At 58.0% G+C, this 12640-nt stretch overlaps 1 protein-coding gene across 1 annotated transcript in view; it reads right to left on the bottom strand.

The window, feature by feature from the left end:
• Positions 1–2641: 2641 nt before the first annotated feature.
• SLC1A7 (solute carrier family 1 member 7) overlaps positions 2642–12640 on the bottom strand; it is a gene marked incomplete at both ends in the record, with an annotated part of 46274 nt that continues 36275 nt past the window's right edge. The window contains 8 exons of the mRNA XM_080692991.1: positions 2642–2860; positions 3480–3582; positions 4207–4341; positions 4892–5086; positions 6299–6532; positions 7166–7265; positions 10788–11010; positions 11361–11403. Of these exons, the coding sequence (XP_080549117.1) occupies positions 2642–2860; positions 3480–3582; positions 4207–4341; positions 4892–5086; positions 6299–6532; positions 7166–7265; positions 10788–11010; positions 11361–11403 (1252 nt within the window). The remainder of the gene's footprint in view (positions 2861–3479; positions 3583–4206; positions 4342–4891; positions 5087–6298; positions 6533–7165; positions 7266–10787; positions 11011–11360; positions 11404–12640) is intronic.

Here is a 12640-nt window from a genome sequence, read left to right on the forward strand (position 1 = left end):
GCTTTTGTTCCTTCCTTTCCCCCCTCTGGGAACTGGAACTTTCCAGACTTCTGCCTGGCCCTACCCTCGCTTGCCCCAGGTGCTAAGGTGGTCACTTGCTGAGGCCACCTGCTGAGAGCCCGCAGGCACTTTCTGATGGGCAGGCCCAGGGTACCTCCTGAACGCCACTGCCTTGGGGCAGGAGGGAGGCCAAGGTGGGGGTAGAGAGGAAGGGCCCAGTTGTACTATGAGATGCTCTATTTTGGGGGGCTGCAGAGAAGTTCTGGGTATCTTTTTTTTTTTTTAAGAGAAAAAGGATAAAAATCTCAAAGTTGATTTTTCTTGTTACAGAAAAACTAATATAAAAGCATTACCCTTGTCCTGGCAGCTGCAGCCATGTTTGTGTGTGCTTCCAGCCAGGTGCTGGGCTGGTGTCTATGTGTGATGAGAGGGATTCAAACATCTCTGCACTCTGGCCATACCAGCAGGAATTGGGCCAACGTCAAGTTTCAGGGGCTCACATAGGCAGAGAGCCAGGGAGACTGGGCTTGGCAGCAGGTAAGGAGGCCTGTGTGCAGACCCCAGCTGGGCAGGGATCAGCAGGTACGGCTGGAACCACCACACCTGCGAGCCCACTCTGCATTCCCAGCTGAGCATCCAAGCAAAGGACCTGTTTAGACCTACTTGGGGCTCACCTAGGGTCATCTTTGCACTCGGGCTACTTCCAATGTACCAGCTCTGTACCATAGAGGTGGGGAAGGGGACAAAAGGCAGGCTTGGAAGAAAGTGTAGACCTGGCTTGGGGGCTAGGTCTCCGCAGCCTCCCCAGGGAAGAGATAACAGGATGCTGCCCCTCTTGGGTCAGAGCTGGGCTTGGGGTCAAAAGCTGCAGGGAGGCAGCACTCAGCTCTGCACCAAGAACCTCTGATGGAAGTAATGAGCTCTCCCTCCCAGAGGTATGTAAGTATATTCCTATCAAGCTTGCTAAGGAGCAGACTCCTGCCTTGTGGTGGGGCAGATTTGATTGCTCAAAGGGTCTTAGAAACGTCACCCAGACCAGGGGCACATAGCCTGTCTACACGAAGTTGAGAGTGACTGACAGCTTGACCTACGACCTCTCCCAAGTGATTGGCCTCCACTAAGGGAGGACGCCTTGTGGTGGCCCCGCAGCTCCTGGTCCTGCTAGGGGAGGGGAAGCCGAGGTGGAGGCCCTTCTGGACTCCTCAGGCTGTGATCCTAGGAGAAGGGTGACATAGTTCAGAAACTGGGGTGGGAGTAGGTGCCCTCCTGTCCTCCAAGTGACCTTGGGGAAGCTTGTCTCCTCCCTGCGCATCATAATGTAAGACCCCTCTAGACCCTGGGGCTGTATCTTCTCCCTCTAGAACAGGCTGTGTGGCAGGGGCCTGGCACACGGGCCAGGAGAAAGAAGGAGGCACTGGAAAGGCCCTTGGGCATGTCCCCTGCCTGGGGCAAAGCATTCACCAAAGGGAGCAAGACTGGCCCAGGACCTTTGTTTCTTTCATGGGGACTGATCGCAGGGCCCGCCTGCAGCCAAGCCCAGCCAGGAGCAGAATAATCTGTCTCCCAGGGATAAGTTCCAGCCACAGGCCCCTCGGCAAGCCGGTCCTCACTGTCTTCTGCATGTGACTGCTCCAACAGGCCTGTCCTCCTTACAGCCACCACAACAGGCCCATTGGTACTCTGACTGCAGACGTTAGCCCCAGGGAAGAAGTGCTGCCCATGTGTGCGGTCTCTAAGCCCACAAGGCTCAAAAAACAAGACACCTTTATTGAATTATTGCTTAATTTGCAAACACGGAAAGGGATACTCTGACTCCACCTTCCTGCGTAGGCCTTTGGGGAGTCTGACCCCGGGGCGCCACTGGCAGCTTGGCTGGAGCGCCCCATGCAGAGACCCCTCCCTGGGGCCCTGCATGGCCACCTGTCCCACGGGAGGCTGGCCTGCAGGGCCAACAGAGCCTTCCAGCCCTCATGAAGACCAATGCCTCCATATCAGAAAGGCCCCGAGAGATGCCGCAGGTGGATAGGCTGGTGGCCACAGCACTGGAGGGCAGTGGGTTCTGGCCTTGGAAGAGGTCTGCCCTGGGGATGGCTGCTGGGCTGAGGCCACCTGCTATGGGGTGGTGTGGGGGGCAGGCCTGGGCCTGGACACAAATGGGGCAGAAACCAGGACCAAGTTATTTTGTCTCCCTAACCTGTAAGTAGTAATGGCAGGGGGGTCTGGAGAGGGGCAGAGCCCTTTCCTCCAGGAGGGAGTGGGCAGGCCCCGAGAGACTTGCATTAGCGTCCTGGCGTGGACATTGCTTGCTTGAGACTTTGAGCAAGTGTTATCAGCTCCTAGAACCTCAAGTCTGTCATCCAGAACTTGGGGACAGTAGCTCTGGCCCAGTGCTCTCACAGGCTCACGGGGCAGAAGTGTTCACGGCTAGGGCTTGGGCTCTGCAGGCCACGCTCCCTGGCGGGGGCTCCTCATATGCCTTCCCCTCTCTGAGACCCCATTCCCCATCAGCAGGGCTAACTCCCACCTCTCAGGGCAGGGAGCACATGTGAGCCCAGGCCCTATCAGCTGTCCAAGTGAGCCGTTAGTTCAGATCCTGCCCCCGGCCCCCAAGGCCTTGCCAGGCCGCTGCAGCCCCACAAGCTCAGACATTGGTCTCTAGCTCGCTGATTTCAATGGTGCAGTGGTCCAGACTGGTGGTGGCCAGCTCCTCCTCCTGCTCCACCTGTACAGGGACATGGTGGGGGCAGGCGGGCCCGAGGGTCAGCTCTGAGGCCTCCGCCACACTCTTCACACAGCCATTCTGCTGGGTCGCCACGATCTCCTGGAGGCTCATGGGCTTGGTCTCGCAGGGTGGTGGTTTCTGGGGAGGGGGAACAGGCCTGATAGCCGAAGGAGCACTGAAGGTGGACGGGTGGAGCAGCGGAGCTTGGGGCTGGGACCCCGAGAGGGATTTATCTGCACATACCCTGGGCGGCCCCAGCAGGTTGCAGGCTCCCTGAATGCCAGTTTCCAAGATGCCCTGCCTCTTACCCAGAGCATCTTAAGGGGTCCTGGCCCATGGGGTCTAGCCAGTGAATTGGTGGCTCCCCCTGCCTGAGCCTCAGCTTCAGCTTCATGATGGGGAAAGAGAGGGGCAGCCTCCTCCTGTGGCTGTAGACAGAGCCCTGGAGGCCATGCAGCCCTAAGAACACTGGGGTTGATCTAGCAGGACAGTTGGATGTGGGCTCCCCGGGCTGAGATGCTCTGTTTCGTTCTCACTGTCTCTCTTACGTCTAGACTATGTGCTGGCCCTGGCAGGTACTCAGCACATAGAGATTAGAGGGGCTAGTCAGCCACCGTAACAGACAAGGAGACCGAGGCCCAGAGTCATGGAGGGACTTTGAAGGCCACCCAGCCAGCGGGTAGACGATATAGTGCTCTGCCACTCCAGCCAGCTCCACTCTCCTGTTGGGCCTGGGATGGGCGGGGGCTGCTCTCACCTCTGCACCCGTGTCCCGAGCAAAGTCCTTCCGGCAAATGTGAGCCATGATCCCTGCGGCCAGCGCGTCTCCCAGCACGTTGATCATGGTGCGGAAACGGTCCCTGGGAGCCAAGGGGGGCAGTAAGTGTCAGGGAGGGCCGCGCTCAGCCCAGGGAGCGAGGCCTCTGCGGCAGAGGCACCGGCAGTGACTGGGAGGCCAGCAGAGCCCCCACTCTCACCCCTTGCTGGTGCTGAACTGGGTTGATGCAGGGCTGGCTCGTGGGCATGTGGCTGCACCACAGGGCTCAGAAGGGACAGCTTGGTTCAATACTCTGCGGCTGCCATCTTGAAATCCTTTATAATTTTTTAACAAAGGGGCTCCTGTTTCTTTTTTAATGTGTGTGTTTGTGTTCCTGGGGATTGGACCCAGGGGCATCCTACCTCTGAGCCTAACTAAGTAGCTGAGGCTGGCTTAGAACCTGTGTGATTCTCCTGTCTCAGCCTCCCAAGTGCTGGGATTACAAGTGTGCACCACCACACCCGGCTCCCAGCCTTTTTTTTTTTTTTTTTTTTTTTTTTTGGCCTGGCTTCCAGCTTCATTTGAATTCTGGGCCCTGCTGAATGAGACACTTCTGCTATGGTACCAGGCGTGGCAGTTCCCTGGCCCTCCAGCCCAGGGAAGGGACTCAGCTTTCTACCCTGCTGCCTGCTGCCCTCTCCGAGGGGTAGGGCTGGGGGGCACTCACAGAGCCCAGTCCACGGCGATGATGAGGTTGATGTCGTCAGTGGGCAGTCCCACTGAGGTGAGCACGATGACCATGGTGACAAGCCCGGCCTGGGGGATGCCAGCAGCCCCAATGCTGGCCGCAGTGGCTGTGATGCTGTGGGGGCCAGGGAGAGAAAAAGGGGGAGCAGGAGGTGGTGGGGTGCCTGTCAGGACCCTGGATCCCAGGAGGAGGTCAGAATGCCAGGGCCTCTGGGACAGCCGTCCAGGGCTGAGGATCGCTAGGAATGTCCCATGGGGGATGCTCAGGGGAGCCCTTTACTGCTCATGGTCCTGTGACCCAGGGGTCCCCGCCCTTGGCCTCAGGAGAAGCCGGGTTGCTGTGAAGGTCAACGTATGAGCCTCTGTAGCTTCAGAGCCACTCAGAGACTCTGATCGGCCACCAGCAGAGCACCCCCCTGCCTTGCTCTGGGGTCTGGTGTCCAGCCTCTGCCCACCCTAGCACCCTGCCCTAGGATCTAGCCTCAGTCCTGCCCCTGTGCCCACCTGGGTGTCCGCTTCCCTCCTGTCTTGGCTCCCTTGCCCAGCGGCCCAGCTCGTACTCTGCCCCCCAAGCTGACTCAGTATGACCCCATGGTGGCTCAGTGTGAGCCCCTCACCCTCGCTGGACTCAGAGGCCCCTCCAGGGTGTAGGTGTCAGGACGTACCTGATGGTGATGATCTGGCCGAAGTCCAGCTCATAATTGTTGACCTGTGCGATGAAGATGGCAGCCACTGCCTCGTAGAGTGCGGTGCCGTCCATGTTGATGGTGGCCCCCACCGGCAGCACGAAGCGGGCGATGCGCCGGTCAATGTGGTTGTTCTCCAGCAGGCACTTGAAGGTGATGGGCAGGGTGGCTGAGCTGCGGCAGAGGGGCCAGTGTCTGCCCACCACCCTCCTCCAGGGCACCTGGGGCCCCTGACAGGAAGCCACCCTGCCTGGTGTGGAGAACAGACGTCCTGACAGGAGGCTGCAGGGATGGGCCCGGGGTCTGCCTGGGACAGGAGGGACAGCAGGGACGCAGCGCCCACTGGGCCCCAGGCACATGCTGCCCCTCATTTGGCTCCTCTGGGCAGAGAGGAAGCTGGCATGATGCCGCCTGTTGGGCCAAGAGCTGCTGAAGTGGCGAATTACGGGGGCTTTGCGCCGGACTGCCTGGGCCTGGAGTCCAGCCTCCCGCCAAGGGCCCCGCAGTCTCCTTCACTTTGTGCTGTGGTTTTATGTCCCACATGATCCCCAGATGGGGATGGAGCTATGGGAGGATCGAGCCACGCAGTGCTTCCAACCTCAGTCGGGCACTGAGCCCTGTGGAGGCGCTTCTGCTGCCTGGGAAAGAGGCTGGTGGGCATTTCTCAGGCCAGGAAGCTGAGGCCAGGGAGAGAAGGCAGGGAGGGCTGCGGGGAAGGGCGAGGTCTTCAGGCCAGGAAGGTGGGCTTGGGATGTAGAAAGTTCAGCCTTCCTCCCAGGTCCCGGTGCTCGGTAAGTGACCGCCTCCTTCCTCCCTGTGCCCGGTGCCTGGGCTGCACTGGCCTCATGCACTCCAGAGGCCTGAGGCCCTGAGGCCGCTGGGCCGGGCGGGGCTTCATCTGGCTCCACTGGTTTCCTACTTCCTTGGACTATCTCTGCCTCCCACAACCCTGTGAGGTAGAGGCTCTGATGGCCCAGTCAAAATGTGAGGACACAGAGACCTGGCTGGCCTCCCTCATGCATGCAGCTAGTGCACAGGGAGCTGTGATTCGGATCCCTGCTGCCTAGTGACACTGCCAAGTTTGGAACAGGGCACCAGGCAGATGTCCCAGGGGCCGTGGACAGGCAGAGCCCCTGGGACAGTGCAGGGCCTATCTCCTAGAGTGGGGCCAATTCTTCCGCTCTCTCTGCCCCATTCAGATTGGGTGAGCACTGGGGATTGTGGGTAGAGGAAGCCTCCAAGTGATTCAGACAGGCAGGGCTCCAAGCATTAGCTCTCTGACTAGGTCTTGTTGCTGGCCCTGGGTCTGTGTAGCAAGTCGTGGCTCTATGGCTGTGGAGCAATGACAGCTGGACAGCTGGACAGAGTCCCATTCACCAGGGCTACCTGGAGGAGGTGGCCAGCGCGATGAGCAGGGCCTGGAGCACGCCGCGGATGAAGACGATGGGGTTCTTCTTGGTGATGAAGAAGTAGAGCAGAGGCAGGATGAAGAGGCCGTGGACCACGAGCCCGCACACCACAGTGATGGCATAGAAGCCCAGCTTCTTTCCCACCGCCTTGGGGTCATCCATCTCTAGGATCTTGCCAGCGATGAGGAACACGATGCCGAAGGGGAAGTACCTGGGGGGGGGGTTTTGCAGCAGCGCTGGCTCAGTGCCAGCCGGGCACAGGGGCCCACGTGGCCCTGATGCTGTGTCTCTGTGTGGCCTGGCCCCCGAGCCTCCCCGATGGCTGAATGAGACTAATCTCGGTGCCCGGCCTCAGCCACCCCTGCCCTGAACAGCCTCTTGCCCCACTGCCCCCCTTCCATGCCTCTGAGGAGGAGCTCTGCCCTTGGGGGGCCCCACTACAGCCCCAGCAATGCCACAGCTCCTCTGGGGACGGCGTCAGGCCTGAGTTTCCCCTCTGACTAGAGGATTCCTAAGGTCTGAACTTGGAACCAAGGATTGGCAGCTGGTTCTCTCTTCCAGGGCATACTGTCTCCAAAAGTTGAGCTGAGGAGGCTCTGTGGTATGGGGAAACTGAGGCCAGTGGAGCAGAAGAGCCAGGCTGAACGCTTAGCTCTCCTCCAGGCTAGGCCAGAAGTGGCAGACCAGGGGCTGGGACTAGGCCTGGTCAGGGGTGGGGGATCCAGGTGAACACAGCGAGGCCTCTAAAGGAGCTGAGGACCAGATGGGCTGTGGTGGACCTCCACCTGCGCATGTCAGGAGGGGCGGGAGGGGTGAGGGAGGACGCTCCCTGGAGGAGGCTTACCACACAGCCACTGCCACGATCTTCATGACTGATTCATTCAGACACTGGCAAAAGCTGACCAGGGGGGCCCCGCTGTCACCCATGCGGCCCAGCATGATGCCTATGGGGACACAGTGCGTCATGCAGGGCCGGGCCAGACCTGCGTGCATGTGTATGCACACACATACACACACACACATATGTGCGCGTGCACAAACACACGAACATGCGCATGGGCCTTGGCCCCAGCTGCTTCCTCAGTGGCCTCGGTGGGCCAGTGCTTCCCCTCCATGCCCTCTCTCCTCAGCCTCCACCAGTGGACCAGCAGGGCTCTCGTCCCGCTCTCTAAGCTATTCCCCATGAAGCAGATGGCGCCTCTTGATAAAAATGCTCCCAACACAGCACCCCGTGACGTGCCCTGTACTTGGACCACGATGGAGCCCCTCCGGCTTTGGTTGTCTCTCTGACCCACCGTCGCTCTCTCCTCTGCTGGTCCTGCTTTTCCTCCCCCCACCGCTCTATCCCCATGGCCTGGCCTCGCTGGCTTTCTCCAGGTTACTAGAATATAGCGAGCCGGGCGTGGTGGCGCATGCTTGTAATCCCAGCATTCAGGAGGCCGAGACAGGAGGATCGCGGTTCGCGGACAGCCTCAGCTACTTAGGCCCTCTGCAACTCAGTGAGACCCGGTTTCAAAATAAAAAATAAAAAATTGGGCAGGGGGTGTAGTTCGGAGGTCAAATGCTTCTGGGTTCCATCCCCAGACCCCCCCCCCCCAAATAAAGAAAGAAAAAGAACACAGCGAGCTCCCTGCTGCCTCAGGGCCTTGGCCCATGCGGTTAACTCAGCTCTCCATACACATGGAGTCCCCCCTCTAGTCCCTGGGCCAAGTCTCCATTTTTTCCTGTCTTCCGTCTCCCTGACTCCTTCCTGTCACTTATTACGACTGGTATTTGTGTTCTCACATCTGTCTGCTTTTCCTCCTTGTCTTCTCAGACAGATTGGCTCCGTGAGGGCAGGATGCAGCTCCTCAGTGGGCACATGGTGGACACCCCACAAAGCCACTGAGAGAATGATGCTAACGCTGTCCCAGAAACCCACTGTCCCCGCCTGCCCTGGGCTTCCCTTCAACACTCACACTGAGTGCAGTGGAGACCACGCGTGACCGGGAGGTCAGCTCTGTCTCCCCTTCTGATAAGACCCACAGCCTGAGCACGCTCTGAGGCCGCCTTCACAGTGTGAAGTTCATGTCACGCGCTCAGAGGGCGTGGGGTAGCTCCAGGGAGGGGTGAGGTGGGGATTTGAACCCAAGCCTGTGAGGCTCCAGAGGAGGGCCCTTCCCCTGTGATCCAGAGTGTGGCCATCAGTGGTGAAGGGTCCCTGCCTGGATGGCAGCAGAGGCCAGAGTTGGTGGCGCTGGGCCTAGCCCTGGCCGCCTGACCTGTCACCGCCTGGCTGAGGCAGACCCAGGCTTCCCGAGCACTTGCTGCCCCTCCTGGCCTCTGCTTAGATCTCTTGGGCGGGGGGGGGGGGGCATCCAAAGACTCTGGCTGGCTGGGAGCTACTGTGCATGGGGCCTGGGGTGTGACAGTGGTGTCCCCCACAGCAAAGCCAACTACACCTTAGCGCCAGCCACATACCAGCCCCAGGGAGGGGCAGAGAAAGGAGGTTGTGTTGAGGAACCAGAAAGCCCGGTTCAGAGCCACCCAATAGACACAGCACAGAGAGAGATGGACACACTCAGGTGTGGTGAGTGCACACGGATGTCGGCCCACACCGATGTGGCACACATGCACAAACACACGTTGAGACATGAATGGTTACACCTGCTCAGACACCGAGGGATTCCTCTGCTCTGCCGATAGCGCTCCATCCCTGAGCAAGGCTGCTGCCCGGAGGGAGGAACGTCCAGCATGGGGGCTGGCTGTCAGGTGTGCTCAAGGGCGTCCCGGCACCGGCCTGCCGCACACTGAGGTCCTGGCCCCTCTGCCTGCCTGGGGTCTCAGCCAAGACAATCAGATCCTTATCTGTCACCGTTCACTCATCCCTCCAGCAGGTTTTGCCGAGCTCTGCTCTACCCAGTGGCTGTGCAGGCTCCAGGGGTACATGGAGACAAGTCAGGTGGGTCTCTGCCGGCAGGGAGCTGAGGAGGGTGCCGCGCAGACGCCACACGATTACCCAGTTACACAATGCAAGAGGGTAGTGTTGACCAAGGAGTAACCTGGGCACAGAATGCACATCCCGGGGTGCCTGGCCCAGTCTGGGGGGCGGGAGGCCCCTGGAGGAGGAGAAAGGTGTCAGGGAGGAGGGCACGAGGGAGGCGGCTGGGCTGGGGGTGTGGCTTCCTTCCAAGTGCAGTGACAGAGTTGCCGCCCTTGGAGGAGGACGCCTGGGAGGGGTCGAGAGTGGGGGGCAGGAGAATGCCCGGGAGGGGTCATGAGTGGGGGGCAGGGACTCCTGGGCAGCATTTGCAGGGACCAGTCGGCCTTGAGCGGGGCAGTGGTGGTGGCGAGGGAAATACCTAATGGGAGGGAGAATCCCCCGCAGACCTGATTTAGAGTGGGGCTGGGGCGGAGGTGAGGGAGAGAGAGAACCCAGATTTCTTGTGTGAGCAGCTGGGAGGATGGCGCGGCTTGTTACTTGAGAAGAAAATGGTGTGGAGAAGTGAGGGAGGCAGGAGACAACAGGCTCACGGGGCAGTTCAGTGCTGAGGGTTCCGAGTTCTCCCCCAAGAAGAAAAAGGGTTTGGGGTGTGTTTGGGGCAGGGGGTACTGCAGGAAGAGACATATTATAGTATTATAGGTTTTTGGAGTCTGAAGCTATACAGTTTGGGGGCCTTTTTTTTTTTTTTGATGGTACTGAGGATGGAACCCTTCTACCTCTGGGCTACACTTCCAGACCTAATTATATATATATATATATATATATATATATATATATATATATATATATATATATATTGTTTGTTTGTTTGTTTAATTTGGAAACAGGGTCTCTTAAGCCAGCACGGCTGGCTTCGAATCTGCACGATCCTCCTGTCTCTGCCTCCCAAGCACAGGGATTACAAGTGTGCACCACCACGCCCAGCTTGGAGGCCCTTTTTAAGAACAAGAATATAAAACTAAAAATAAAAGGTACAGGCCTCAGAAGGGTCCTGTAGAAAAGAGGGGCCCTGTGCCTGGAGTTTTATGGCTTCACGGTAAATCGCTTCTGGTTGGGGCCCTTGGGAGCCAGGGAAGAGTAGCAAGGGGAAGAGGTGGTCAGGGAGCCCACTGTGGGGCCCCAAGAAATGTAGGGAGTGGAGCTGGCCAGTGAGAAGCCCTGTGGATGGGACGGGGTGCGGGGCCTTTGAATACAGGGCGGCGCCCTGCCCCACCCTTTCAGGCCTCGGTGAAAGGTCCAGGGACAGCTGCTGGGACGACTGGGCCAGGAAGGATGAGGAGAGTCAGTGCCCTGGTGGGGAACCAGCCCCCAGGGAAGGGAGCCCCCAGTGAGGCCCCCATGGCTCAAGCTGGGGGGCTGGACATGCCCTCGGTCATGGAATGGGGCCTTAGAAGAGCAGAGGGCTCCGGTCACTCAGGTAACTGGATGGCAGGATCCCGGGAGGAGGGCTCTGGGCACTGCTGGGGCGGGCGGCGGTGCTCACCCATGGTGGCGGAGAAGATGACAATGCCCAGCACGTTCATGCCGTCGCTGGTGCCAGGCTCTGACTTGTAAACCACCTCAGGGGCCGGGGTCAGGTCCAAGGCGAAGTTGTGCACACGGGAGCCGTTCTCCTCCTGGACCCCATAGACGAGGATCCGCCGGGGAGGGGCCTCCTCTGGGGCCACCTTGGGAGACTTGACGACCGGGGTGGTCTTCGTGCGGTACTGGAGGGCGACATCCCAACCAGGAAGGAGTCAGGCCCAGTGTTGTCATTAAAGCCACAACAATAATATTATGAGGGCACCTTTGTGTCTCTTCATATCCTATTCAATTGGCAGCACCTTTGTGAGGTGGGCAGGGCAGGGATTATTAGTATTTAACCCAAAAGAGAACTGGGATTCCTCCATCCATCTATCTTCATCTATCTCCCCTCCTCAGGCATCCTGCCTCCTCAGGAGTCAGGGAGGCTGGCTGTCTTTCTAACCTGGCCTCGGCTGGCCCTGCCTACCTGCCTCTCCTGCCCCTCTCACCCCGTACCATGCCCTGCCCCTCCATTGCCCAAGGACCTGCTCACCTGTTTGAATGTGGCTTCTACCAGGTTGGCTGGGAACATGTTCCTGAGAAGAGAGTCAACAATTGAAGCATTCCAGAGCCCAGGACGGGAGGGCCCTCCAGGCCAGCCCTCCACCTGCCTGGGCAGCCAAGGCCTTTGGGGCCTGTTCCCTCTGAGGTCTCACCTGTCCACACTGCCGGCCCCACCGCAGCACTTAAGCTTCCTGACCACACTTGTTCCTTTCCAGCTCCCTCTGCCTGGAATGACTGCCTGCCTCTCAAATCCATCACGGTCGAGCACCGTGTCCTCTGCCCAGACCTGCCTGACTGCCCAGGCAGACCCGGGCCCTGCTGGGTGGGTTACCTCTGCTCCCCACACCACGGCTCAGCCAGCCATAGACCCGGCTGCCTTCCTATACAGTGGCCTCCTCGAAGGCAAGTCTTGGTTGTTCATTTCCTATCTGTAGGCCTGACACAGAACCTGGAACATAAGTGGGGTCATTCCACTCATCCCCTGGGACAGGGATTGGTCCCAAGATGCCCGTGCACACCAACATCTAAAGATTCTTATATAAAATGGTGCACTGGCATATACCCTACATACATCTTCCAGGACACTTTAAATGATCTCTAGATTACTTATAATACTTAGGACAATATAAATGTAATATAGTTATGATGTTTAGAGAATAATGACAAGCAGAAGGGGAGACCTTGCACATGTTCAGTACAGATGCAGTTTTTCCCTTCGAATACTTTTGATTTGTGGTTGAGACCATGGACATGGAATCCTTGGATGCAAAGAGCTGATTGTATTTTTGTTTACATCTTATTATAAAGCTAAACCTGGAAGCAGTCTTGTCCTAGAAAATACAAAAAACATATAATAAAAACGTAAGTGTAAAACCAATGTGGCACTAACATACCCATTAGTAGGATACTCAACAGAACAGGTGGTCCAGAAACAGAACCCGGGGCATACAAGTATTTCATGTTTGATAAAAACTACAGCACAGATTAGTGAGAAATCGGAGGATTCATCACTAAGTACTATACATCTGGCCAGCTGTTTGAAAAATAAATCCTAGATCCTTATTAAACACTTTGAACCAAAATAAATTCCAATAGTTTCAAGAAATAAGTAATTAAAAAAAAATGAACCCAGAAGCCAAGCGTGGAGGCACATGCCTATGAACCCAGCTACGCAGGAGGCCAAGGCAGGAGGACTACACATTCTAGGTCAACCTGGGAAACTTAGACTTTGTCTCAAAATAAGCATTTTAAAAGGGCTAGGAGCCGGGC

This window comes from Muscardinus avellanarius, assembly GCF_963383645.1.
Source record: "Muscardinus avellanarius genome assembly, chromosome: 3".
NCBI classification, from domain to species: Eukaryota; Metazoa; Chordata; class Mammalia; order Rodentia; family Gliridae; genus Muscardinus; species Muscardinus avellanarius.